Source organism: Sturnira hondurensis, unplaced genomic scaffold (assembly GCF_014824575.4).
Source record: "Sturnira hondurensis isolate 20B ecotype Veracruz unplaced genomic scaffold, ASM1482457v3 Scaffold0014384, whole genome shotgun sequence".
Lineage (NCBI taxonomy): Eukaryota > Metazoa > Chordata > Mammalia > Chiroptera > Phyllostomidae > Sturnira > Sturnira hondurensis.
The window spans coordinates 5224419-5248168 of record NW_028087015.1 but is presented as its reverse complement, the minus strand read 5'-3'; the positions used below and the strand labels follow the sequence as shown (position 1 = coordinate 5248168).

Sequence of the window (23750 nt, the reverse complement as noted above, 5' to 3'; positions counted from 1 at the left end):
GGTAATTGGAAGGTATTTTTTTACTTTTAAAAGTATAGTTCAGTAGAGGATTGAAAACAGATTTAGAGGTTAGAAAAATGAATGAGTTATGGGGAATCAAGGCAGTGGTTATTCAAAACAGTCACCTGAGAATTTGACAGGGCCAGAAAATGAAAAATAAAATAGCATTTAAATAGAAAGTGAAGGATCAGGAGATTTTTGCTTTTTTAAAATATATTTTATTGATTATGCTATTGCATATAGCTGTCCCATTTCTTCATCTTCACTGCCCTCCACCTTGCATATTCCCTCACTTTAGTTCATGCCCATGGGTTGTACTTATAAGTTCTTTGGCTTCTACCTTTCCTCTACTAATCTTACCCTCACCTTTCTATTTTCTACCCACCATTTATGCTACTTATTCTCTATACCATTTCCCCCGCCCTCTCCTTCCCCACCCCATTGACAACCTTCCATGTGATATCATTTCTGTGGTTCTGCTCCTGTCCTAGTTGTTTGCTTTGTTTGGTTTTGTTTTTATTTTAGGTGTGGTTGTTAATGATTGTGAGTTTGCTGTCATTTTACTGTTCATATTTTTTAATCTTCTTTTTCTTAGATAAATCCCTTTAACATTTCATATAATAAGGGCATGGTGATGATGAACTCTTTTAACTTGACCTTATCTGAGAAGCACTTTATCTGCCCTTCCATTCTAAATGAAAGCTTTGCTGGATAAAGCAATCTTGTATGTTGGTCCTTGACTTTCATGACTTGGAATACTTCTTGCCAGCCCCTTTTTGCCTGCAAGGTCTCTTTTGAGAAATCAGCTGACAGTCTTCTGGGAACTCCTTTGTAGGTAACTGTCTCCTTATCTCTTGCTGCTTCTAGGACTCTCTCCTTCATTTTAATCTTGGCTAATGTAATTATGCTGTGCCTTGGTGTGTTCCTTCTTGGGTCCACCTTCTTTGGGACTCTCTGAGCTTCTTGGACTTCCTGGAAGTCTATTTTCTTTGCCAGGTTGAGGAAGTTCTCCTTCATTATTTACTCAAATAAGTTTTCAATTTGTTGCTCTTCCTCTTCTCCTTCTGGCATCCCTATAATTCTGATGTTGGAATGTTTAAAGACGTCCTGGAGGTTCCTAAGCCTCTCCTCACTTTTTTTGAATTCTTCTTCCTTCTTTCTTTTCTGGTTGGATGTTTCTTTTTTCCTTCTGGTCCACACCATTGCTTTGAGTCCCAGTTTCCTTCCCATCACTGTTGGTTCCCTGTACATTTCCCTTTATTTCACTTAGTATAGCTTTCATTTTTTTTCATCTAATTTGTGACCAAATCCAACCAATTCTGTGAGCATCCTGATTACCAGAGTTTTCAACTGTGCATATGATAGGTTGGCTATCTCCTCATCGCTTAGTTGTATTTTTTCTGGAGCTTTGATCTGTTCTTTCATTTGGGCCTTTTTTTTTTTTTTTTTTTGTCTTATGTAGTAGTAAGTTATGTAGTAAGGGGCAGAGCCTTAGGTGTTCTGTTCAGCAGGGCGGGGCAACCCACATTGCTGAGTTGTGATGCTGTCCGTGGGGAAGGGGTCTGAGAGGGAACAATGGTGCTTGCTCGGCTCTCTGCCAGATTTCAGTCACTTCCTCCACTTCCCAAAAGGAAATTTGGCCCTTCTGGTGCTGATCCCCATGTGAGTGGGTCTCTCCAAGGAGCTCTCCTGTAAGGCTGGGAGTTTCTCCCACTGCCTCAATCACCGCAGGTGTCTTCAATCAGTTTGTTTGAGGCTTTATTTCCCAGTGCTGGAGCCCTGGGTTGTGCAGTCTTCCCCGCTTCCTAGTTGTTTCTTCAGGTTTATTTGTGCACTAATGCAGGATCGCCCAGTCTGCAATCCACTGCCTTGCTGTCCACCCACTGCTGCCTTGTCAACCAGCTGCAGCTTTTAACGTCCGCTCTACAGTCCTCCACCTCACTGAGTCCGCCATCTGCCACCTTGTCAAGAGTCCCCTCTGCCCTGGCTGCCCCACTCCCCCTTTCCTACTGGTCTGGATGAATATGTCTTCTTTAACTCCTTGGTTGTTGGACTTCCATACAGTTCGGTTTTCTGTCAGTTCTGGTTGTTTTTCTGTTTTTAAATTGCTGTCCTTCTTTTGGTTGTGTGAGGAGGCACGTGTGTCTACCTATGCCTCCATCTTGGCTGGAAGTCCAGATTTTTGCTTTGAAAAGACAGGAGCTTAAGCATATTTGTGGGTTGTGGAGTGAAATCCAATGGAGAAGAAAACAGTGGATATTTTAGAAATTGCAGATTGCTATTTATTATCTACCAGATATTTCTAATGTATTTGTTTAAGGACGAAAATAAGTTATAGTGAAAATATAGCAGTTTAATTAGAATTAAAATATGAGTAAATTTAATGGCAGTGGGAATCTCTGACAACTAAAAAGTCTTCAAAAAGAGTCCAGGGTAAAAAGTGGACAATAAAGTAAAAAATGTTTCTGCTAACCCTATACATTTTTTCCACTTGATCCTTGATCCACAAACTTCATGGAACTATTGACAATAGATTCAAACACTGAATGAAAAATTTCAGTAAGAAGATGTAGATAAGTACTTTTAATCTGAACTAGACCTAGAGTCAAGGTGTGCCTCTGCTCTTCCCCAAAGAAGCGGGTAACTAGTCAAGGACAGTGAATGCTGGCTTCTGCTTCAAATCTCACTATCTTAACAGTCTCTTGCTTGGAATAACCTCTTCAAGTTTATATAGTAATGACCCCAAAGCAGAGAAATATTTCAAAAAACTAAACATAATAAGGAGTTTGGCTTGGTTGGGTTACAATAATTATTATTTCTTTTAAAATAGTTTATCTCAGAATAGGGCAACAACAGCCACTCCTAATAGGACTTGATATGACTTGATGGAAACCCTTAAGCAAGATTATTCTGTCACTTAAGGTAGGATGGACCCCAGTGGGTAAAAGAATACAGATAGATCTGTAACACTGTTGCTATCCTCTCATATATGAGTTGATGAGAGACAGAGTCAAATTCCAAAAGGTTTTTAATTTTATATCACCAGATGTGAAATTCTATCTAATGATTTGATGGTTATAGCAGAGTACCAGATTATTCTTTATAGGATGGTTTTACTTTGTTTTCAATACTATACTTTACAAATATCAAAGCACTACTACATTTTATTATTTGACCCTCACAAAACTTTCTACAGCTGAGAGATTAGATGTTATTTTTCTAGGCTGTTCAAAGAGGTAATGGAGATTCAGAACAGTTTAACAAGTTAAGAACAAATGTCTGAGCACCTACTATGAGCCAATCACTATTCTAGAGTTATATATTTTCCAAATGCCTGAGCTAGAGTAAGAATTCTTGATCCAGGATATTGATGAAACTATAGTCACACTGTACTTATTTATGGCTGTTCTTTAGGAGATCACTTGCAAAAAAAGCCCAAGATGCGAGTTATGGTAAATATATATACTTGGGTGTACCAAGAAACTTAAGCCTTTTGGGTATGAGCTAATGAAAGGTTTTTGTGTTTGATAAGTTGCATGTCCATGCATTTTATGGAGCATGATGCACAAATTTTAAAAATACTTTTGCATATGAATTAAAGGTTCAGACGTCTTCATTATATAACCCACAGGGTATAATATATGTGTCAGAAACCATGATAAAACATTTATGAAGCAATTTTAAATTTAATAGCTATATAGCTTGGTTTATTTGCATTCTTTAAAAAATTGCAAGCAAATAAATAGATGCTTTATTTATTTCTACCTTAGCCATAGAGACATCAGAGAATGACTGCCACTAGACAGGAGCTCAAAGAGTTCAGATAAAATTCCCAAGATTATTTTTAAAAACTGAAAAAAATGAAGACTTGGTTTGGTCAAATCTTATTTTGAAAGAGGTCCTGAAGTGAGATTTACAGTAACGTTATTTCTGGAATATAAAAGGTTATTTTCTGAGTTGTCTACCCAGTGTTTTTTTCACAGAAATTATTCTTGGTCTAGCACGGCTTTTCACAAGCGTGCCTTCAATATGTTTAAATTACAGATGGAGGCCTGGACTCTTAGCATTTTTTGAGGAGTCTACTTGATTACTTATACTAGGTTGAAAATTTCAGGCATGTACATGCATATATGCAAACATGCCCTTAACACACATTATCTAGTTTCCAATTCAAAAACTTTAAAACTGTATGTTTAGTTATTATTAAAGAGATATTAATAACAACTAGAGAAAGTATGGCCTAAAAAGTGTGTTTCCTCATACTAAGTTGCAATACTGGAAGCAAAAGTCACAGTTTGGAGATTTTTACATAGTGCTGTGAAGTTTCCATAGTTCCTGTCCACATGGCCTTCCTGCTGGGGAGAGTCTTGCTCTCCCACAAGCAGATGTGGTCAAACTAGTCAAGTGACTCTGAAGAAAAGGGCACATACCTTGGTGTCAACCTTGTCTGCTCTGTCCTTGAATCATAGTTATTGGGTTTATGGGCCCCGGTAAATAAAAGTCTTAAACCCTACCTACAGCAGAGGCAGGACGCCAGCAACAGGTGCATCATAAATGAAACTGTTGAGGCTGCGCTACCACAGGGTTTTGTTTTCTTTTGCTTTTCTTCTGTAAGGCCCGGTGTATAAGACAAGGCCATGAAGGAACGGATCTTCATTCTGACTTAGGGTGCGTGTTACTTCAAAGGTGCTGCTTCTCTTCTTTCGTAACTGGCTGGGAAACCTTGGCTCGGCTACTTGGGCTAGCCACTCCTAAGTGGCAAAAGAGGTGACACTCTCAAAAGAACCACTGAGGCCTTATGGCCAGCCCCTTAGCCCCGTGTTCCACCTGGAGAGCCGTGAAACCACCGGGCCCAGAGTCCATTCCAGCAAAAGCGCCAATTCAGGAAAGCTAGAGAGACCGGAAGGCACTGGAGCGCGGCTTGCCACTTCTCCTAGATCGCGCGCTAAAATCAAACTCGATGCTGGCTCGTTAGGGGCCGGGCCGCGCGCGCTCTGCTCGTTCTCTCCGGCAAGCCGTTGCTACCGCCCGCCTGCTGCGGAGCTGGGCGGGGCCGCCTCGAGGCAGCTGGGAAAGGCAGGCCAAAGAGGAAGGGACGAGAGAGGTGCACTCTGCGCATGCGAGTGGTGCCCCGCCTCCTTAGCGTCTGCTCCCTCCCACTCTCCCGGCGCAGCCAGACTGCCTCGGCCCTAGCTTCACCCCAGGCGCCCAGGGGTGTGCGTCTTCCCGCCCGCCTGCAGGCCCCCGACCTGGCTTGCCTGCCCGCAGCTGCTCCTCGTGGCTCCAGCTCGTGTTCACCCTGTCGCCAGGGCCAGCTCGGCCGCGGGCAACCGCTCCCCCTCCTACACCTACCCCGCCCCCTCCCCGCCTTTTCCGCCCTCCCGTCCCCCTCCCTCGACCCGCCGCCGCTGCTCCAGATGAGGTGATGGCAACGGCCAACTTCGGCAAGATCCAGATCGGGATTTACGTGGAGATCAAGCGGAGCGATGGTGAGCCACGCCGCCGCCCCTGTCTGCCAGGTCCCACATTCGGATGTGCATCGTTGGGACGCGGGCGCCGGCCACCTCATTGATTGCTTTGCCTGGTTGTGGGGGTGGGAAGGCGGCGGCCGCGGCGCTTTTGTGTGTGGCTCGTGTGCTACTGAGGCCGGCCTGTGGTCCACCTCGAGTGCCGCTGCAGTGCAGGGGGCGGGGAGGTGGCCTTGGGGGGACAGCAGGGCCAGGGGAAGCCAGCTCGGAAGGCCCGGGTGTCACTGTCCGAGTCTTTGGGGGTGTCGGGCAGGCACGGTGCAGGGTCCTGGGCCAGGGGCCCCTTGCTCCTCCCCACGATCTCCATCCTCCCTGGGGACTCCAGTCTGGGGGGAGGGGGACAAGGGCAGCAGGTTTGGTGAGGGATGACCTACCGTCGCATTTCACCCGATTCTCTTCATTTTCCGGCCTCATCTCTGAGGGGTGGGGGCTGGGGAGAGCAGGAGACCAGTGATTTCAGTATTTGGAGATCTCTACTGGTAAGAGGCCGAGATGGAGGGAGAAGGCCAACCCCTTTAGTTTAAACTGCTGTGTGGTTGTCAAGGTTCTTCCGCTTCTCGTTTCTCAAATATGCCTCCTTTTTCACTAGTCCCTTCCTTGGAAGAAGGCTGCGGAGAATGTGTTGCTCGGAGAATGTGTTGCTCGGCCATGAATAGGGGTGGGGGAGTAGGTGGAGGAAGTATTCGATGAGCTTCTCTAAGGTGAAGAGACTGCAAGGGAAGGAGAGGCGATGAGCCTAGTCAATGCCAGGCGCCACTGAGGGTGGGGGTGGGCTACTGGATGTCGGTATTTTCACACCCTCTGGAGAGGTAACCGAGAGAAAAGTGTAAGGCGAGGTGCAGATACATGCTTAATTAGAGAAAGAAAGAAAAAAAAACGTAGGCTTATGTATCTTTCTATAGGTTCCTATGGGGGAAATGTTTTATGTCACTAGCTTGGGGTGTGGAGTGAGATGCTCGCAAGGCTTGGAAATAATTTATAATGTGAAGGAAAAAACACGTGGAGAGAATGAATCAGAGGTGTGCGGTGTTCTTGACTCCATCTCTGTTGTACCCATACCTTTAATTTACAGTTGATTATCCTCTATCCTGGTCAGTGGTAGTGTTGCTATCACATCTACGCCCTCTTGGTTTCTGTGACCAAGTTATGTGAAACTAGATTGATTTTTCACCTTATCTAGGTGATGTATTGGAAGATCCATATAGTTAAATGATTTTTCCCTTCATTATATTTGAGATTTGTATGAACAACTGGAAGCATCAATATCTTGTATGTGGAAAGGTAAATTATGCTACTTAGAGGTTTAGAAGTTACCAATAACACTTGTGAGAGAGATGTCTCCTTCATTTGGGTTGGGGTTTCTTTATATTATTCACTCGAAGTTACTTCCCTTAAGCAATATGGTTAGTGTCATTTCTTAGGTGAATGCAGGTTCATTCACTGTGTACTAGCAAAAGTAAGATTTGCATATAATTTAAAAATTTGGAGTGAAATTAAATGTGTAAGTTTTTACATTCCAAGCTTTTAACTGTGATTATAGTTGTTAGTTTAAAAATCTATTTAAAAAAAGGAAAACAGTATTATGACATTTGGAAGGTGTGTATGTATTTACTTTTGTTCTGGACCAACGTCTTTTTATTTAAATGTATTGGACTTGGAACAGTTTTCGTTCTTTCAGGATTCTAGGATAGAGGGTTTTAATACTCTTTCAGCCTTCATCTTCTACCTGTACCAGAAATCTAGGCAGTAAGAGGTTTGTGTTCTTACATGAGTGCATGTAAGCTAAAATCGGATTTCAAAGCAGTTTGCCCATGAGAAATAATGGAAGTCTTTCAGTGTGTATTTTCCTAACTTGGGGTCATGTACATATATATTTATGCACCTCAGATGCATGATGGTGTTTGAAAGGTAAAAGAGAAGTAGAGAACTTGAAGAGAATGATTATTGGCATTGAAGGGTAGTGTTTCACAGTGGAAATTGATGTTTGGGCGACTGCCCTTAAGCTTTCCCTTTTTCACTTTAAAGAAAAGTAGGTTTTCTCCTACATTTATAGCAGATCTGATTTGGGCAAGATACTAGTGGTAATTGTAACAAAAGTAAACTTGGGAGTTGGCTGCACAGTCACAAGTGTGATTGATTGTGTGATTGCCTGAAACAATGGGAATCGTAAGAGTGAAGAAAGGCTGCTCCGGGCTGCTCTTAACTGGTGACTTGATTGCTTGCTAATGGTGATCCTTGTCCTTCTTTCAGAGCATGCCTCTCCTATCTGTGATGCTCTTTATTAATAAAACATATTCCAAGGGCAAACAGGTAAACTAAGATGGATTTATTCTTCTTTCAAGACCCTGCTCAAAACTAATCCCAATAAATCTTCACTCATTACTAAAACCAGATGGCCAGTTAGCCTCTGAATTCCTAAGTCATTCGGTATCACTCATGAGACAGTGTATTTCCTTAAGTATTGATATTTGGGTTTATTTCTCTTAATATTTGTTTTAAACTGCACTAGAGAAGGGGTGGAGTGGGGAATGCAATGAAAAGATGGCAGGCTACCCCCCACACTTCAACCAGTGTGTTACAAGATTGAAATACTAATAGACTGAAATTCCCTGAATTCATCTGTGTATCCACTCTGCCTAGCAGAGTTCTTTGCATGTAGTTCTTGAGTAAATCATTTATTATTGGATTTGGGGTTTTCAAACATTATTTTAACAAACCACTCAGATGAACTCTTACCAGGAAGTGAAACCCTCCATATGTGCTCCTCCTTTGTTGCCACCTCCCTGCCTCCGGCCTCTCACATCCTATACAGACTTTTTAGTTCAGAATCCCCAGAGTTGACTACAATGGAGTGATCTGCCCAGGCGAATCTGACTTCGGTGTTCTAAGGTTAGAAATGACAGAGGTTAGGCTTGGACTCCTGAGGTTGTTCCCAGCTGCAGGACATGGTGTGAAATTAAACTGGTTTTTGGAAATGGACACTCATGTATATTTTATTTTCTTTTTTATTGATTTAATCTTTATTGTATTTTCTCATTATAGTTTATTTTCTTATATGTGTCTTCCTATTATCGTTCTGATTCACTGCCTTTTTAGAATCCAATGATGCTAAAAACTAAACTTAGTACAGTATTACTGTTGTATGGCAAGATAGTCTTTAGTGGGAAATTTTAAACTACACTGGTAAAACATTTAACAAATGATCTACAATAGCCTTGACTACCCTTTGAGGACTAGGGGAGGGATGAGAAATGCTTTGAATATTTGGAGGCTGCAGTTAACATGGGATTGGTTTGGGGTCCCTTAGTCACCGTATTGATATGTGATCTGAAGAGAATCATAGATTATTTCCAGCAGAAAGACCTTGGAATTAATCTAGTTCTCATTTTTATAAATGTGGAAACTCAGTCCCAAGTAACCGTAAGTGGTCAAGATTCAAACCAGACTATTTATCAAAAATTGTGATAGTAAAGAGAGAGTTCTCCATTATTTGGCAACCATGTTATACAACTTTCTACAGCCCGATCAAGATGTAGGAAATTGCTTCTCATTCATGGGAAAGCCACTAGAGAGCAGTTTTATAGAGGCCAATTAGAATGATCTGATAAAAAGTGGTATGGTGTGGTGGGTTAGAAGGTCACAAAACTCAAGACTGTGAGAGGAAGATATTCTTGTTTCTTAATTAAACATTGGTGAAAAGAATACGTTAAGCAAGCATCTGAAATCCAGAGGAAATTGAAGATTTCAAAGGACTTGTTGGGGATCTTGGCATATAGGACAGACAATCTTTAGAAACGTTTATTTTAAATGGCCTAATTCTCTACCGACTTTGCCATATTTACTCTTTTGCTAGTTCTTTACTGTCATTATATAGACCTTTGGAGAATAGCTTTTATGAATTTAAGTAATCAAACCACTAAGCAGGACATTCAATAGTGTTCTGTAGGTACAGTTATGTTGTTGATGATAGAGTGGGAGGAATGGAGGAATTCGTGGATTAATAATTTCCTTTTGCATGATAACTAGCATGATAATGGTTCCATATATGTGTTTGTTAGGCTTTCATGGTTTTCCAAATGGGTTATCTAATTGGATCCTACCAGAATCTATATGAGGTAATCAGGGTAGGAAGGTGGTAGATTCATCATTATACAAATGAATTTGAAGTTGCATTATTTGTCATGATGACATAGTTAACAAGGGGCCATATAGTCGGGACCAAAGACTGTATAAGTTGTTTCTCTCCTAGCTCTCTCTTTAAGTGCTGGCAGATATTTGCTGTTGATGGTATGAAGGTTTTATGCAATGCGTACTTTTTGAGATACAAAAGCCCCTGTAAATAAAATCCTTACTACTACTGCCACCAAAGAGGCTCAGAAAACCTACAGTTGATAACTTAGTTTAAATTTTGCCAGATTGCCCTGGCCAGCATGGCTCAGTTGGTTGGAGCATTGTCTCATATTAAAAGGTTGCAGTTGATTTGCAGTTAGAGCAAGTGGCTAGGTTGCAAGTTTGGTTCCTGGTCAGTGTGTACAGGAGGCAACTAATCAATGTTTTCTTTTTATTCTCTCTCTTCCTCCCTTCCCCACTCTCTAAGATGTCCTTGGGTGAGGATTAAAAACAAAAATTGCCAAATTGGTGAGATCAAGTTGAATTCTGACTATAAGGATTAAGATTCAGCAAAGCAAGCCTTTAAAGCCCCTCTTCAGTAGTTAGCCATTAGTTGCTCCAGAATTCCAACTGAAAGCTAGGAATCTATATTCATTGCCCAGTCACTTTATTTTCATGACAAATTTTTGAAACTATGGGGAAAGGCTATGTGTCTGTTCAAGTAGGGAAGGAGGCGTGAGTGTAGAAAATCAGTATTCTCTGAGAGATCATCTGGTCCCATTCTTTTTAGTCATAAATATGCTTGTCCTTAAAGTGTCATGAATCATTTGCAAAGCTTAATTTTTGGATTTAGCAATGCCTCTTTGCTTTTAACACTGCTGTCCTGTAACCTAAAATCATCTTTGAAGGTGATTGTTTTGAGATCATATTTCTGATCTTAAAAATAGATATAATTTTTAAGTCCTAAATAGAACTAATTTTCGCTCTTCTGGACCAGTTATGGAGCAGGTATTGGTTAGGTGGCCCTTACATCATATAACCAACTCATTTTTTTCTAAGTAATGCTAGTGATATTGTAGTGCCTAAGTGAAAATAGACGTTAGAACCTCACCATATTAAACATTTAAGTGCTTGATTCCACATAGTGCATGCTGGGCCATATATTTAATATAGAGAGCTAAATAAATTAAAGTTCATGGTCATTGGGATCTGTCTAGTGAAAATTTAAACAAAAATGAAATGGAGAATTGTTTCATTGTTGCTTACTTAACCTTAAGTTTCAGTTAACTTTATTGCTATCTCCTGAGAATAAAATTAGGGTAGAGAAGTCCCTTTTAAAAGTCATGCTCCTAAAGCTAGTCTTTGCCTAGGGCTTTCTCAATTTTGGTACTACTTATTTTTCCCACTACCCACTACAATCAAGCTTGCAATAAAATGGACCTTTACTGGGGTGTGAGGGTATTTTGGTGAATAAATCTTGAATGAGTATACCATGTCACAAAATAATGGGGTCTCATATTTCTGTTTTCTTATTGTTAACAGCCTATTATATATCAGATATTCTGATAGTTCTTGGAGATACAAAAACAAATAAGGCATGCACAATTCCTGCCCTCAAAAGCAACTGAATAAATGATTGATTCATACTAATATAAGTATGCTATTCTCTGTATACATCGTTACCATTTACCTTTTTTAGGTTAGGCTCTTTAGTCGTGAAGTTATGGTCTTCTGGATAGAAAATAAATGTCATACATGTTCCCCCTTTCATGTCCTCCCCATGACCAATATCCATTATTTTTCATGGTGTGCTTTCCTGATGAACTCATAATCAACCTAAATATTTTCCTTAATACAATACCACCAGTCCTGGTAGCCCTTGTCAGTCCATTGACATTGGCCTTATTGGTCATTACTGGCCTACTTTCTGTCTTTAATACCCAATTTGAGTTTGAACTTTACAACGTTATATCTTGGTTTTGATATTTAAAGGACTAGGTTTATTCAGTTCTGAGTTTCTGACAGACCAGGCCCTTGCCCCAGGTTTTTCTCTAGATATCCTAGGTTAGGGTGCTTGTAAACCCACAGGGACCAGGGAAGCAGAGCATAAAAACAGATTCAGTCAGCTGCTGGTGCTTCTGTGTAATTTGGGTGCAACCTGCCTACACAGGGTGGCTAGGGGACTGTATGTATCAGGCAGCTCACTGGACCCTATTTTACTTTTAGAGATTTTTTCTCAAGGTTTTCATTGGTTTTGGTGTGAATTTTAACCATATTTCACCTATATAAAATTTTTAAAAGGAAATACAGGATCAGAATGGGACATACACATGGTAAAATTTGCTGAGTCTCTACATGAGGCAAACAATGACCTTTTTGATTATAAATCTTGGCCAGCAACTATCTTTTCAGCCTCATTCAGATAACTTGTATCTTCCATACTACTACTTGAATTTTGTTTCTTTCTTAAAAAGGTGAGTCCACCCTGGCCACATAGCTCAGTTGATTAGAGCATTGTCCTGACATAAGAAGGTTGTGGGTTTGATCCCCAGTCAGGACACATAAAAAAACCAAACAGTGAATGCATCAATAAGTGGAATGACAGATCGATATTTTTTTCTTTCTCTGTCTTTTCCTATTCCTTCCTTTCTCTAAAAATAAATTTTAAAAAAGACTATTTTTTCAAGTGTTAAAAAAAAAGAGAAGTGAATCCAGGTATTACTCTTGACACCTGAAGGGCTTTATCATTTGTGCCCTGATAAGTCAGTTGCTTTGCTACATGTGTAATATCCAGTCTCTTGCTTTAGTTTTATGACAGCTCTGTAAGGTAGATGGTATTGTCTGCATTTTACAGAAAAGGAAATGTATGCTTAGAGAATATAAACTACTGTATAGTGTTTAAACCTCATAAAGACCTGTTTCAGATATTTAAATTATGTGTGCTAGTCAAGGCTATGTGGTAAGTGTATTTTAGGGGTGTAGTATATGGATGATATATTTAGAGAACATATGGAAAAAATGTAGTTGTGGGTGTTTTGTTTCTAGACCGAGTAGGTTTAATAGGGCTCATAAGCTTGGCTGCTCATTGAAATTACATATAGGGCTTTGGGGGAAACCCAGCATAAACAAACACTTGATCCCCACACATACCTAATGCCACCAGTGTCTTTATCCTTTGCATAGAGATTCTTTTAATTGGTCTAACATGAAGCCTGAACATCGTTATTTTTTTTAAAAAAATGCTTCATACACTGGTGTTTCCACCGAAGGTTCTGATCTATTATTTTAGAAAAAGTAGGGACTCCTATCAGTGATCTGACAAGACTTCTTGGAGAGTAAAGTTTAAATGGTGGGAAGAAGATGATCAGTAGATTGCGGTGACAGGAAGGAGGCATTTCCTGCATGTGACACAATATATTGGGAGGTCCATGAGCTGAAAATGAAGGGCTTGTCAGGTAAAGAGCATTTAGAACAGGCAGACTGGAGAATGATAGATAAGAAAAATAAAGGAAGGAGGGGTAATCTAGGGCACCTTGTTAAAGACTTGGAAACAAAGGTAAGGTAAGGCATCTTGGAATTAATTTCTAGGACACTTGGAAACTGCTGTAGCATTTAATCTCTTAAAAGCAGTAATAGGAGTTAGCTATTGCTCGTGATAGATTAGAGGGAGAGTAGTGCTGAAAATGAGCTAGCAAGGATAAGATTGCATCAGTCTAGGAGGGTGAGCAATGATTAAGGGACAGATGAGATACATACCAATGCAAAAAGAATTGATGTTATATGGTGATATGTCACTTATGCTAAATAAAGGACAGGTGTCTTGAAAGCAGTGGACTTAACATTTGGGGAGTCTGAGTGTAGGTTATAAAGTCTCTTCAGTTCCATTTAATCAAGCTAATCCTGTTCATGACTACAGTGTAGAGGGCTGTAGAGCCAGTCTACAATGTAGTATTCTAAGATCATCCAACTTAGGCTATTTATATTTTACAAGTGAGTTTAAGGTATAAGCCATGGCCAGGAAATGTTTATATGTAGGTGAAGAATTTACTTAAACTATAGCTACCTGCTTTGCCTGCTTAAGAAGACTCAATTATAGTGTATTAGCCAAGACTCTCAGAATTCCTGGAAGGGAATGGGAAGGAAAAACAGAACTTAAAGGATCTGGCTTTAGCTCTTTAAGGGATGGAGTGTTTTGATTTCTGAAATGCAGCTGCTCTCATTTACTTTCCTTTGCTGTTTTGACCCGTTTTTTCTGCTCTGGCTTTTGCTTTCCTTTTTCATCCTCAAGATTCTGAATGTCACTTTAGCGTTTAGAAAATCTCTTAGGTGTTATTTGCAGTTTAAGGTTTAAAAGCGGGAAAGTGAGAGATAGTAGAGAGAGCACAGTAGATTTTAGGGCAGTAAAATTATTCTGTATGATGCTATAATGGTGGATACATGCTATACATTTTTTAAAACCTAAAAAATAAACAACACCAAGAGAAAACCCTAATGTAAACTAGGGTATTAGCGATACACCATTGTGGGTTTATTAATTGTAACAAGTGTACCCAGTGTGGGTGGGATATTGATACTATGGGAGGCTTGGGTATGTGGGTCCAGGAAATACATGGGAAATCTCTGTACCATCTGCTTAGTTTTGCTGTGAACCTAAAACTGCTCTAAAAAATAAATGCAAGGTGGAGGGGGAGCGGTATGCAAACTTTAGGTTGTTAGAAGTCAAAGCTATACTTGAAATAATAGAGCAATAACAAGACTTTATAATATTTTAAGAACAAGAATCAGCCACATAGGGTTGCAGTTAAGGTAATTTTTGTGTTTCATTTTTGTCATGTTTCGTCTGTTAATATGAGAAATTTAGGATTTGATAAAAAAATTCTTAGATGAGCTGTAGTGCAGTGAGAGGATTCAGATCTGCTTAGCAACATTAACCCCACCTTATTCATTTGAGTTTATAGTTCAAACTCCATGACAAATGTACAAGCGATTTGTCCAGAAGCTTCATCCTTGAGATCAGCCAGGGTTGAATTTAGACAAGAGTTTATCGGTTTCACTTAAGTTATAGGGAATTACTGCTGGAAGATGTACACATGAACTCTAATTCTGCTGTGAGTGTAAACAGCATTAAACTTTTTTTTTTAAAGTTTAAATTTAACCTGTGGATAACTATGTACTACTACAGAGAAATGTTGGATATAGTGGTTTTACCTATATGATTTTTAGGAAATGAGAACAAATTGGAGGCCGTAATTTGTAAGTCTTAGAATTGAACTACAAAGAGCTCACTGATGAAATACTTCTGTTGGTCAGACTTGCTTATGTTTTTACAGAGGGGAAATTGACTTGTCCAAGGTCATACATAGGGTAGAAAATATGTTGATTTGGCCACAAAGTCCATTGTATTTTTTGCGTATGATGGCTTGAGTAATGCTTAGTTGTCTTTAACTTCATTTGAAACAATTTTGTTAGATTGTATCCTGACACCTGTCATATTAGTGTGCATTTAACAAAATCAAAATTGGTGAATTTTTGTGCAGCCATTTTAATTCTGAAGATGGAAGGAAATAGACAACATTTTTAGTGTGCTGTGCTGTATTATTTCAAGAGAGGTAAGAAAGCAGTTGAAATGCAAAAAATATTTGTGCAGTGTATGGAGAAGGTGCTGTGACTGATCAAACGTGTCAAAAGTGGTTTGTGAAGTTTTGTAGTACTATTGACATTTTGGCCATGTAATTCTTTGGTGTGGGGCTACCTTCTGCTTTGGAAGATGTTTAGCAGCAACCTGTAGCTTGTGAGAGAGCTGGCATACTCAAAATATTCAAATCAATAAAGTTATTGGTGAAAATGAAAAGTAAGTCTTCTATTTTATGGAAAAAAACGATATGGACTATTGGCCAACCCAATACTAGGGCACAGATTGTCTGCTTCTGAAGTCCTCTAGACTCTAATTCCGTTAGAATTCTTTGTGTAATAGGGATATTCCAGGCAGCGTAAGTCAGTATGTTAATTAAACTATGCTTTCATTTTTCTTTCTGTGGTATAGATTGCTTTCAAGTGTTTTTTTATTAATCCAACTAGCATTTGCTGTGTGGCCATTATTTGTCCCTTCGTGTCATGCCTTTGAGGGAATAAATGTAGGATTTTTTCTAGAAAAGGGTACTATGTCAGTTACACCAGAATATTAAATGGTTGTTGCACTCGATGCAGATACTCTGTGGCTCAATATTTTATTAATTTAAAAAATATTTATTTGGGAAGGGGAGCAGAAAGAGAAGGGGAGAAACACTGATGCAATAGAGAAACATCAATCCAAAAGTTTCCTCTTGTACCAAACCTGCATCCTAGGCATGTGACCCAACCAGGAATTGAACCTGTGACCTTTGCAGGGTGACACCCAGCCCACCTAGACTTACCTGCCAGGGCTCTATATTTATTTTGAAAAAGAAATTCTCATCTTCTTCTTACTTATAAGACTTAAAGAAGTTTAGGCAAGTAAAAGTGAAAGAATGCTTTTTATTAGATGAACAGCCATATTGTCCGGAAAATACAACAGATTAGAGCACCTCGCTGGGAGTCCTGGTATAATTGATGTGGTGAGGGGGGGCTGTCTAGATTGAGTGATTTTTATTTTAGCAAAACTCATGTATGAAATTGTTTTTAGAATAATATATGGGTTGCATTTTTATTATTTTCCCCCGCTTACAGCTGATACTGAGAGTTGACTACAAACTTCATGGCCCTGTGTATGTGTGTTTTCCTTGTATGGCCTTTGGGTATAGTTTTATTGAGTCATACAATACTTTTAACCTTACATATTTTTTGAGGTTTTGTTAACAGCCATCTCTTAACTAAAAGCAAATAAAACTTTTGTTTTCCTCTTACCCTCAGACGTTCCCTTCTTCATCTTGCCGTGTGCTTCTTTCTCCATTCTCTAAATGTCAGTGTGCTTCAGGGCTTTGTACTTCTCACACAGTATGCTCTCTCTAGCTCAACTAAGGCTTCTCTTTAGCCCAGTCTGACTGCATATGGGTACTGTTTGTATATCTAGTGGATTATTGATTATTTCCACTTGGCTATCACATGCATACCTCAAAGTCAGCATGTCCAATATTGAATTAACCCATCACCTACTACCCCAAATCTACTTCTTCAGTAACTCTCATCACCTTCACCCAGTTGACCAAAGGAGAAGTTCAGGTGGCTTCCTTGACTCCTTGTTCTCTCTAATTTTGTGTGTTATCATCAGGCACTCTTAATTCAGCTGCTCAAGTACTTCTTCAATCCATACACTTTTGCCATCCCCCTTCTATAACTTTGGCCAGGCTAGCATTATGTCTTGCCTGTACTGTTGCAACAAGTTCCTAATAGGGTTCTCCACCTTTGGTAGATTATTTTTCAGAATAACCTTTCAGACATATAAATTGGACTCCCTGATCAACTACTTTAAATTTTTTTGATTATTTCCTTTGTATGAAGCCCAACTCTAACATAATTTACTCTACCAGGGGTGTACAACCTTTTGGCGTCTCTGGGCCACACATTAAATACATTGCAACACATAGTCACAAAAAAATTTTGTAATGTTGCAAGTAAATTTATAGTTTTGTGTTTTGCCACAATCATAGCCAACCTGAGCCACATGTGGCCAGTGGGCCTGCAGGTGGGACACCCCTGCAGGCTAGATCCTAAATAATCTGACCCCCCTCTCTAGTCTCATTTCTTGCCATTTGTTTGAGGCACTCCAGAACTCTCTACTTCTACATAACCTAGCTAAATACTGTTGCTCCTTTTTGCTTCTCTATAACATTCCATCTTTTTTGGATTCCTAGGCTAGGCTGGTTCCCCTGCTCTATATTCTCTGAATCTCCTCTGTTTACCCTGTCAAAATACTTACAGGATTGTATTATCTGATTATCTCTGGTTAGGCTCAAGTTCCATTGTATTCCAGCGCCTAGCACAGGACCTACATACTTAATAACCAGTATGCTTAAGTGAACTTATCTAATCAACAGAGTGAACTCTGTTCTTTCACTACTCTGTCTATTCAAATTTCGACAGTCTAAAAATTAATTTGTGTTCATCCTGTAGTCATCAGTAGTATAGCAGGACAAGGTATGTGTCATTGCTTTTAATGCACACTTTGAACTTTGTTTTTGTTTTTTATTTTTTTGTCGAATATTTTATTGTTCTGTTATGGTTGCCTCAATTTTTCCACCTTTACTCTCCTCCCTCCAGCCCACGCCCTGTTCCCATATTCATTCCGCATCCCCCACTCCTGCCCTTAACTTTGTTTTTAAATTTAATTACCTCTGTTGAGTGTCAGTACAGTCCCATGGTTGATAATAAAGTTCCAGAAGGATATATATTGGAAAGTCTCTGTTCTATCCTTGCCCCTGAGCCACCTGGTTCTTCTCCTAAGAGATATCTTTATTACCAGGTTCATGTATATTTTGTGCAGAGGTGTTTGGTTTGCATTTTCAGGCAGATGTGTGTTTGTGTATATGTATTTATATATGTGTGTACACACATACCTTTTCCCTATAAATGGGTATATTATACACAGGTGCTTTTTAATTTTTTCACTTAATAATAACCCTATCTCGAAGAACGTTTGAGTGTGTAATAGCCTCATTCTTTCTCATAGCTGCATTTTATTAGTGACTAAATATATTACAACTTAGGTATATTACAGTATAGTTCCATGTGTAGCTACTATATAGTGTACTATATTGAATTATCTTGAACTTTTGTCATTTCTTATATGCATGTCTATGTATGTAAGATACTACATACATGTAGGATAAAGTCCTATAAGTATTTTCGATTTTGAGAGGTCTCGCTAGTTTGCTTCCATAGAGAATGTGTTACTTTCTTATCTGCAGAAGTGCCTGTTTTCTTGTATCCTTTTTCACATAATATGCAACATATATTTTGTGGGTTTGCCATTTTGGATTATGGAGTTTGTACTGTGCTGGTTCAGTGGTTTTTTTCCGAAGTTAAGTGGCCCATAAATGGTAACGTGTTTAACTTATGAAATGGTCATGAGGTCCAGCCACATAATGAAAACCTTTTAAGTTCTAGTTTTGATGGCCAGTATAGAAAAACAAAATGGAATGTGTTGTATTTGATAGAGAAGAAAGTGATTTTTTAAATTTAAAAGTTATAAAAAATAAACATTGCATTTTTTTACTTAATAAATTTGAACAGCCTTATGGTTTGGGATTTTTCAAACTATGAACACAGTTAAATAAATTATGCTAATAAATTACTTCCCTGTAGTTCAATCAGTTTGTAGTTGGTTAACTCATGTAAATAGATTGCTTTGTTTCTCAGGTCAGACTTGATAAACTTAATCTCTTAAAGCTAGTTACTTCTGTTCTTTAACTGTTCTACATTTTCTTAATTCTAGGACATTATTCAAAACACCAGCCTTTTATGGTGGGGTGTTTGGATAAGAGTGTGTGTATTGTTTATGTGTTCGTTCAACCAGTATGTATTGAGTACTTAGTTTAGGCAATGTACTAGGTATTGAGGATACATCATTGGGGGTAGGGGGAAGACCAAAAATCTGTGTCTGCGTGGAGCTTTCATTTTTATAGAGGAAATATGAAATGCACAGCTATGCCACCCAATAATTTGTTTGCTTAATGAAAAGAAATCAAATCAGCATATTTGTATTTGAAGGGGAAAAGCCAGAGGAATGAGAAGAGACTTAAAATAAGGAATAAGGGAAGATTATCAGTATGTCAAGATTTTGGAGGACATCACATTTTAAAGCTTTATGGGATCAGGTTCTTACCTTTCCTGTCTCATCTCACATACTTAACTCCTTGCTCCCAGTGTTTAGCCTCACTGGCCTTTTTTTTTAAACCAACTTTCCCATGCAAGAGCTTTTGCCCAAGCTGTGCCCTACACCTAAAACTTTCTCCTTGCCCACTGTGCCTGACTAAATTCTTGCTTTTAGTTCTCTCCTTCAAGATTATTTCTGTATTTGTTCAGAGGGTCCTTTCCTGGCTCTCATATCAAAATTTCATGTCTTCTCTTACTCTCCTTTTTTTAGTACAGTTTACATTTCCTTAATAAATGTTGTTATATTTTGTACAGATGCTCCTCAATTTGGGATGGGGTTACATCCTAATAAATCCATCATAAGTTGAAAATGTTGTAAGTTGAAAATACATGTAATACACCTAACCTACCGAACATCATAGCTGAGCTTGTCTTATCTTAAATGTGCTTAGAATACTTATTGGAATGTAACCCTGTTGAAAGTCAAAAGCTGTCTGTAATTACCTTTTTCTTCTGAGCAGAAGCAGAAGACGGATGGGTGTCTTGTATACATGATGATATGCCTGCAAAACACAGTATCCAAAAAACACTGGTGACATAGCCTACTGTAGAGAATAGGTGACAAACACCAGGCCCCTGGGCCAAATGTGGCCCTCCACCTTGTTTTCTCTGGCCAGGCATCTTGTTTCTACCCAGCAACAGCTCCTTGCCCCTAGTGAAGGAGTAGTTACATTTTTATAGTCCTAAAATTACATTCAGCCCTTTGAAGGCAACCATGAGGCTGATGTGGGCCCCAGTGAAAATGAGTTTGACACCCCTGCTGTAGATTATTAGTTGTTTACCCAGGTGATTGTATGGTTGATGGAAAGCTGCGGCTCACTGCTACTGCGTAGCCTCATGAGAGTATCGTGCTTCACATTGGCTAGATCAGGAAAAGGTCAAAATTCAAACTCAAAGTGTAGTTTATACTGACTGTATATTGCTTTCACACTATTGTAAAGTCAAAATATCATCAGGCCATCTTAAGTTGGGACCATCTGTATTTATTTCTGTGGATTTGGGGGGGGTTGGTGAAGGCACAGACCATGTCTGGCTGGTTCTCTACTATAAACCTAGCTTCTAGTATAGTACTTGGCACATAGCAGGCATTCATTGACTATTGACTGAATGAATTGTGAACTTAGCACCAGCAATGAATAGATTACCCATGTTCCCACTTCTTTAACAATTCAGGGTTTTTGAAACATTTTCGAGTGGTTGGGAGTGGGGAGAGGAATAAATAGGCAGAGCACAAAGGATTTTTAGGGCTGTGAAAATATTGTTCATGATACTGTAATGGCAGATACATGTTGTTATACTTTTGCCAAACCTGTAGAATGTTAAGAATGAACCATACTGGGCTTTTGAGTACAGTGTAGGTTCATTGGCTGTAATCAGTGTACTACCCTGGTAGGGGGTGTTACTAATAGGGGAGGCTATGCATGTGTGAGAGCAAGAGAGTATATGAAAAATCTCTGTACCTTCTACTCAGTAATGCTCCAAGAAAATCAAGTCAAACAAACAGCAGTGCAGTGTACTAGGAGTATGTCCAAGAGAAACAAAAACATTTGTCCATATGTTAGCATGTACATAAATGTTCATAGCATTATTCATAATACCTAAAAGGTGGAAACAACCCACTTACTATCAACTGATGAATAAACAAATTATGGTTTATTCACATAATGGAATATTACAACATGGAAAAATGTTTAAAATATTATGCTTAGTGAAAGTAGCCAGTCGCAAAAGATCACATTGTATCATTCCATTTGTGTGAAATGTCAAAAATAGGTAAATCTAGAGACAGAAAGTAGATGAGTGATTGCTTACAATGGAGGGTTGGAGGAAATCAGGGAGTTATAAGGATTGGGGATATTGCCGATCCATGCTACCCAGAGAGGGGCCCCTACAGCACTGGGCATTGTTTTTAAAGGGAAACTTTCACAGTGTCTGGAGCCCTTGATGTCCTGCACATAAAGGAGGGGGACATCCTCAAATTCCTTGCAGCAGGAACCCACTTAGGTGGGACCAGCCTTGACTTTTAAATGGAACAGTACATCTACAAAAGGAAAGGTGATGGCATCTGCACCTGGGAGAAGCTTCTGCTGGGAGCTTATGCCATTGTTGCCCTTGAGAACCCCACTGGTGTCAGTGTCATATCGTCCGGGAATACTGGCCATGAAGCTGTGCTGTAGTTTGCTGCTGCCACTAAAGCTACTTCTGTTGCCAGCCACTTCACTCCTGGAATCTTCACTAACCAAATCTAGGCAGCCGTTGGTGGTTACTGATCCCGGGGCTGACCACCAGGCTCTCACAGAGGCATCTTAATGTTAACCTGCCTGCCATTGCTCTGTGTAACACAGAGTCTCCTCTGCCCTATGCGGACATTGCCATTCCTTGCAACAGCAAGGGGGCTCACCGAGTGGGTCTGATGTGGTGGATGCTAGCCTGGAAAGTAGTACTACGCATGTGTGGCACCATCTCCCATCAACGCCCATGGGAGGTCATGCCTGATGTCTACTGCTGCAGAGATCCTGAAGAAATTAGGAAAGAAGAACAGGCTGCTGCTGAAAAAGCTGTGACCAAGATGGAATTTCAGGGTGAATGGACTGCTCCAGCTCCCAAGTTCATTGCTGCTCAGCCTGAGGTCACTGACTGGTCTGAAGGTGCGCAGGTGCCCTCTGCCTATTCCGCAGTTTCCTACTGAAAACTGGTTCTCATCTCCCACTACTCAGGCCACTGGATGGGCCGGAACAACCGCTCAGTGGTCTTAAGCTACTCTTAACAGAATGGAAATGACAGAAAATAAACAATTTCTAAAAGTTGAAAAATGTATATAAAAATAAAGGCTAGGTAATATCTTTTTGAGGTGAGTAGAATGTTATAAAAGTATTCTTGGTGATGGTTGTAAACATCTGTGAATATACTAAAAACCATTAAATTGTATAACTTTAAATGGATAGATTGAATGTTATTTGAATTATATCTCCATAAAATTGTTTCATAGGCAGAAATAGTGAATTGTTATTTAAAGTGGCATTATAACTAGTAGAGGTGAACATTTTTTTATTCTTTGTCAATTATAGTACTTTCATCTGTTTCCTCCTACTTTTAAAAACTGATTCCTTGGACTTGATTGTACCTTGTTTTTTGAGTTCTCTTCCTCTTTGAACTATTTATTAATCTAAATTCTTGTTCCTTGTCCACTTCTTAAATGTTGGTGTTGCCCAGAGTTCTGCCATTGGCCCTTTTCAGTTTCCCTGTGTTCTCTCTAGTTACTGTGACCTGCTCTTTTTTAAATTGAGGTATAATTCACATAAAATTCACCCTGTTTAGGTAACAAAAGCAAAAATAAACAAGTGGAGCTACATCAAATTATAAAGCTTCTGCACAGCAAACAAAACCATCAACAAAGTGAAAAGGTAACTTACTAAATGGGAGAAAATACCTGCAAATCATACATCTAATAAGGGGTTATTATACAAAATATATAAAAAACTTCTGACTCACGGTTAGTCTCTCCTGCTCTACCCTTACCTAGTAAGGTAAGTACTTGGTACTTGGTACTCTTACTTGGTAATTGAAACATTCATATGTAGATGATCCTTCCTGTTCCCTGGCCTCTCAGAACTTTGAACTTCGGTCCTTCACTTTGTTCCAGAGATTTTGCCCTTGGCTCACCATATCCTGCGTCTCTGTGCAGTGTCTTCCATATTCTTAATTGGAAGCATCCCATTTTTCAGTCACCACTCCGTCCAGCATATAACTTATTGTATCCTGACTCCACTAATCTTTTGATCCCATCAGGATTTATAATCCTACTACTTTTTAAAAAAATTATTGATTGATTTTAGAGAGATATAGGAAGGGGGGGCAAAGAATGAGACATCGATCTTTGTTGTTCTCTACTTATTTGTGCCTTTATTGGTTAATTCTTGTATGTTTCCTGACTGGTGATTTAACCTACATCCTTGGCATATTGGAATAATGCTCCAGCCAACTGACCTACTACCAGCCAGGCCTAATCCTACTACTTTTTATTGTTTGTTTGAAGACACTCCCTCATGTCTTCACTTTCTTCCTTATAAACCCTACCTTATATGTTAACTTCCTCTACTACCTTGCTCCTGTCTTGATCAGAATCTCTCCTTTTATATATTTTATAAACTCATTCCTTTTGTATATTATAAACCTCTTTGCCCTTTCTTGATTGTTTAAAACTGACTGGGGTGGGGAGAGAATTATAATTATGCTGACTGATCACAGTTTACACTTGATCTT

At 39.4% G+C, this 23750-nt stretch overlaps 1 protein-coding gene and 1 pseudogene across 3 annotated transcripts in view; both read left to right on the top strand.

Annotated features, from left to right (window-relative positions):
* Positions 1-5151: 5151 nt before the first annotated feature.
* KIF2A (kinesin family member 2A) overlaps positions 5152-23750 on the top strand; it is a 71331-nt gene continuing 52732 nt past the window's right edge. For 2 of the 3 annotated variants that reach the window (XM_037062882.1, XM_037062883.1), the window contains exon 1: positions 5153-5489. In XM_037062882.1, the coding sequence (XP_036918777.1) occupies positions 5426-5489 (64 nt within the window). In that variant the 5' untranslated portion in view covers positions 5153-5425. Of the gene's footprint in view, positions 5490-23750 lie in introns of all 3 variants that reach the window. The other variant, XM_037062885.1, reaches the window with a different exon arrangement.
* On the top strand, positions 5533-22243 carry LOC118998826 (40S ribosomal protein SA-like; annotated as a pseudogene).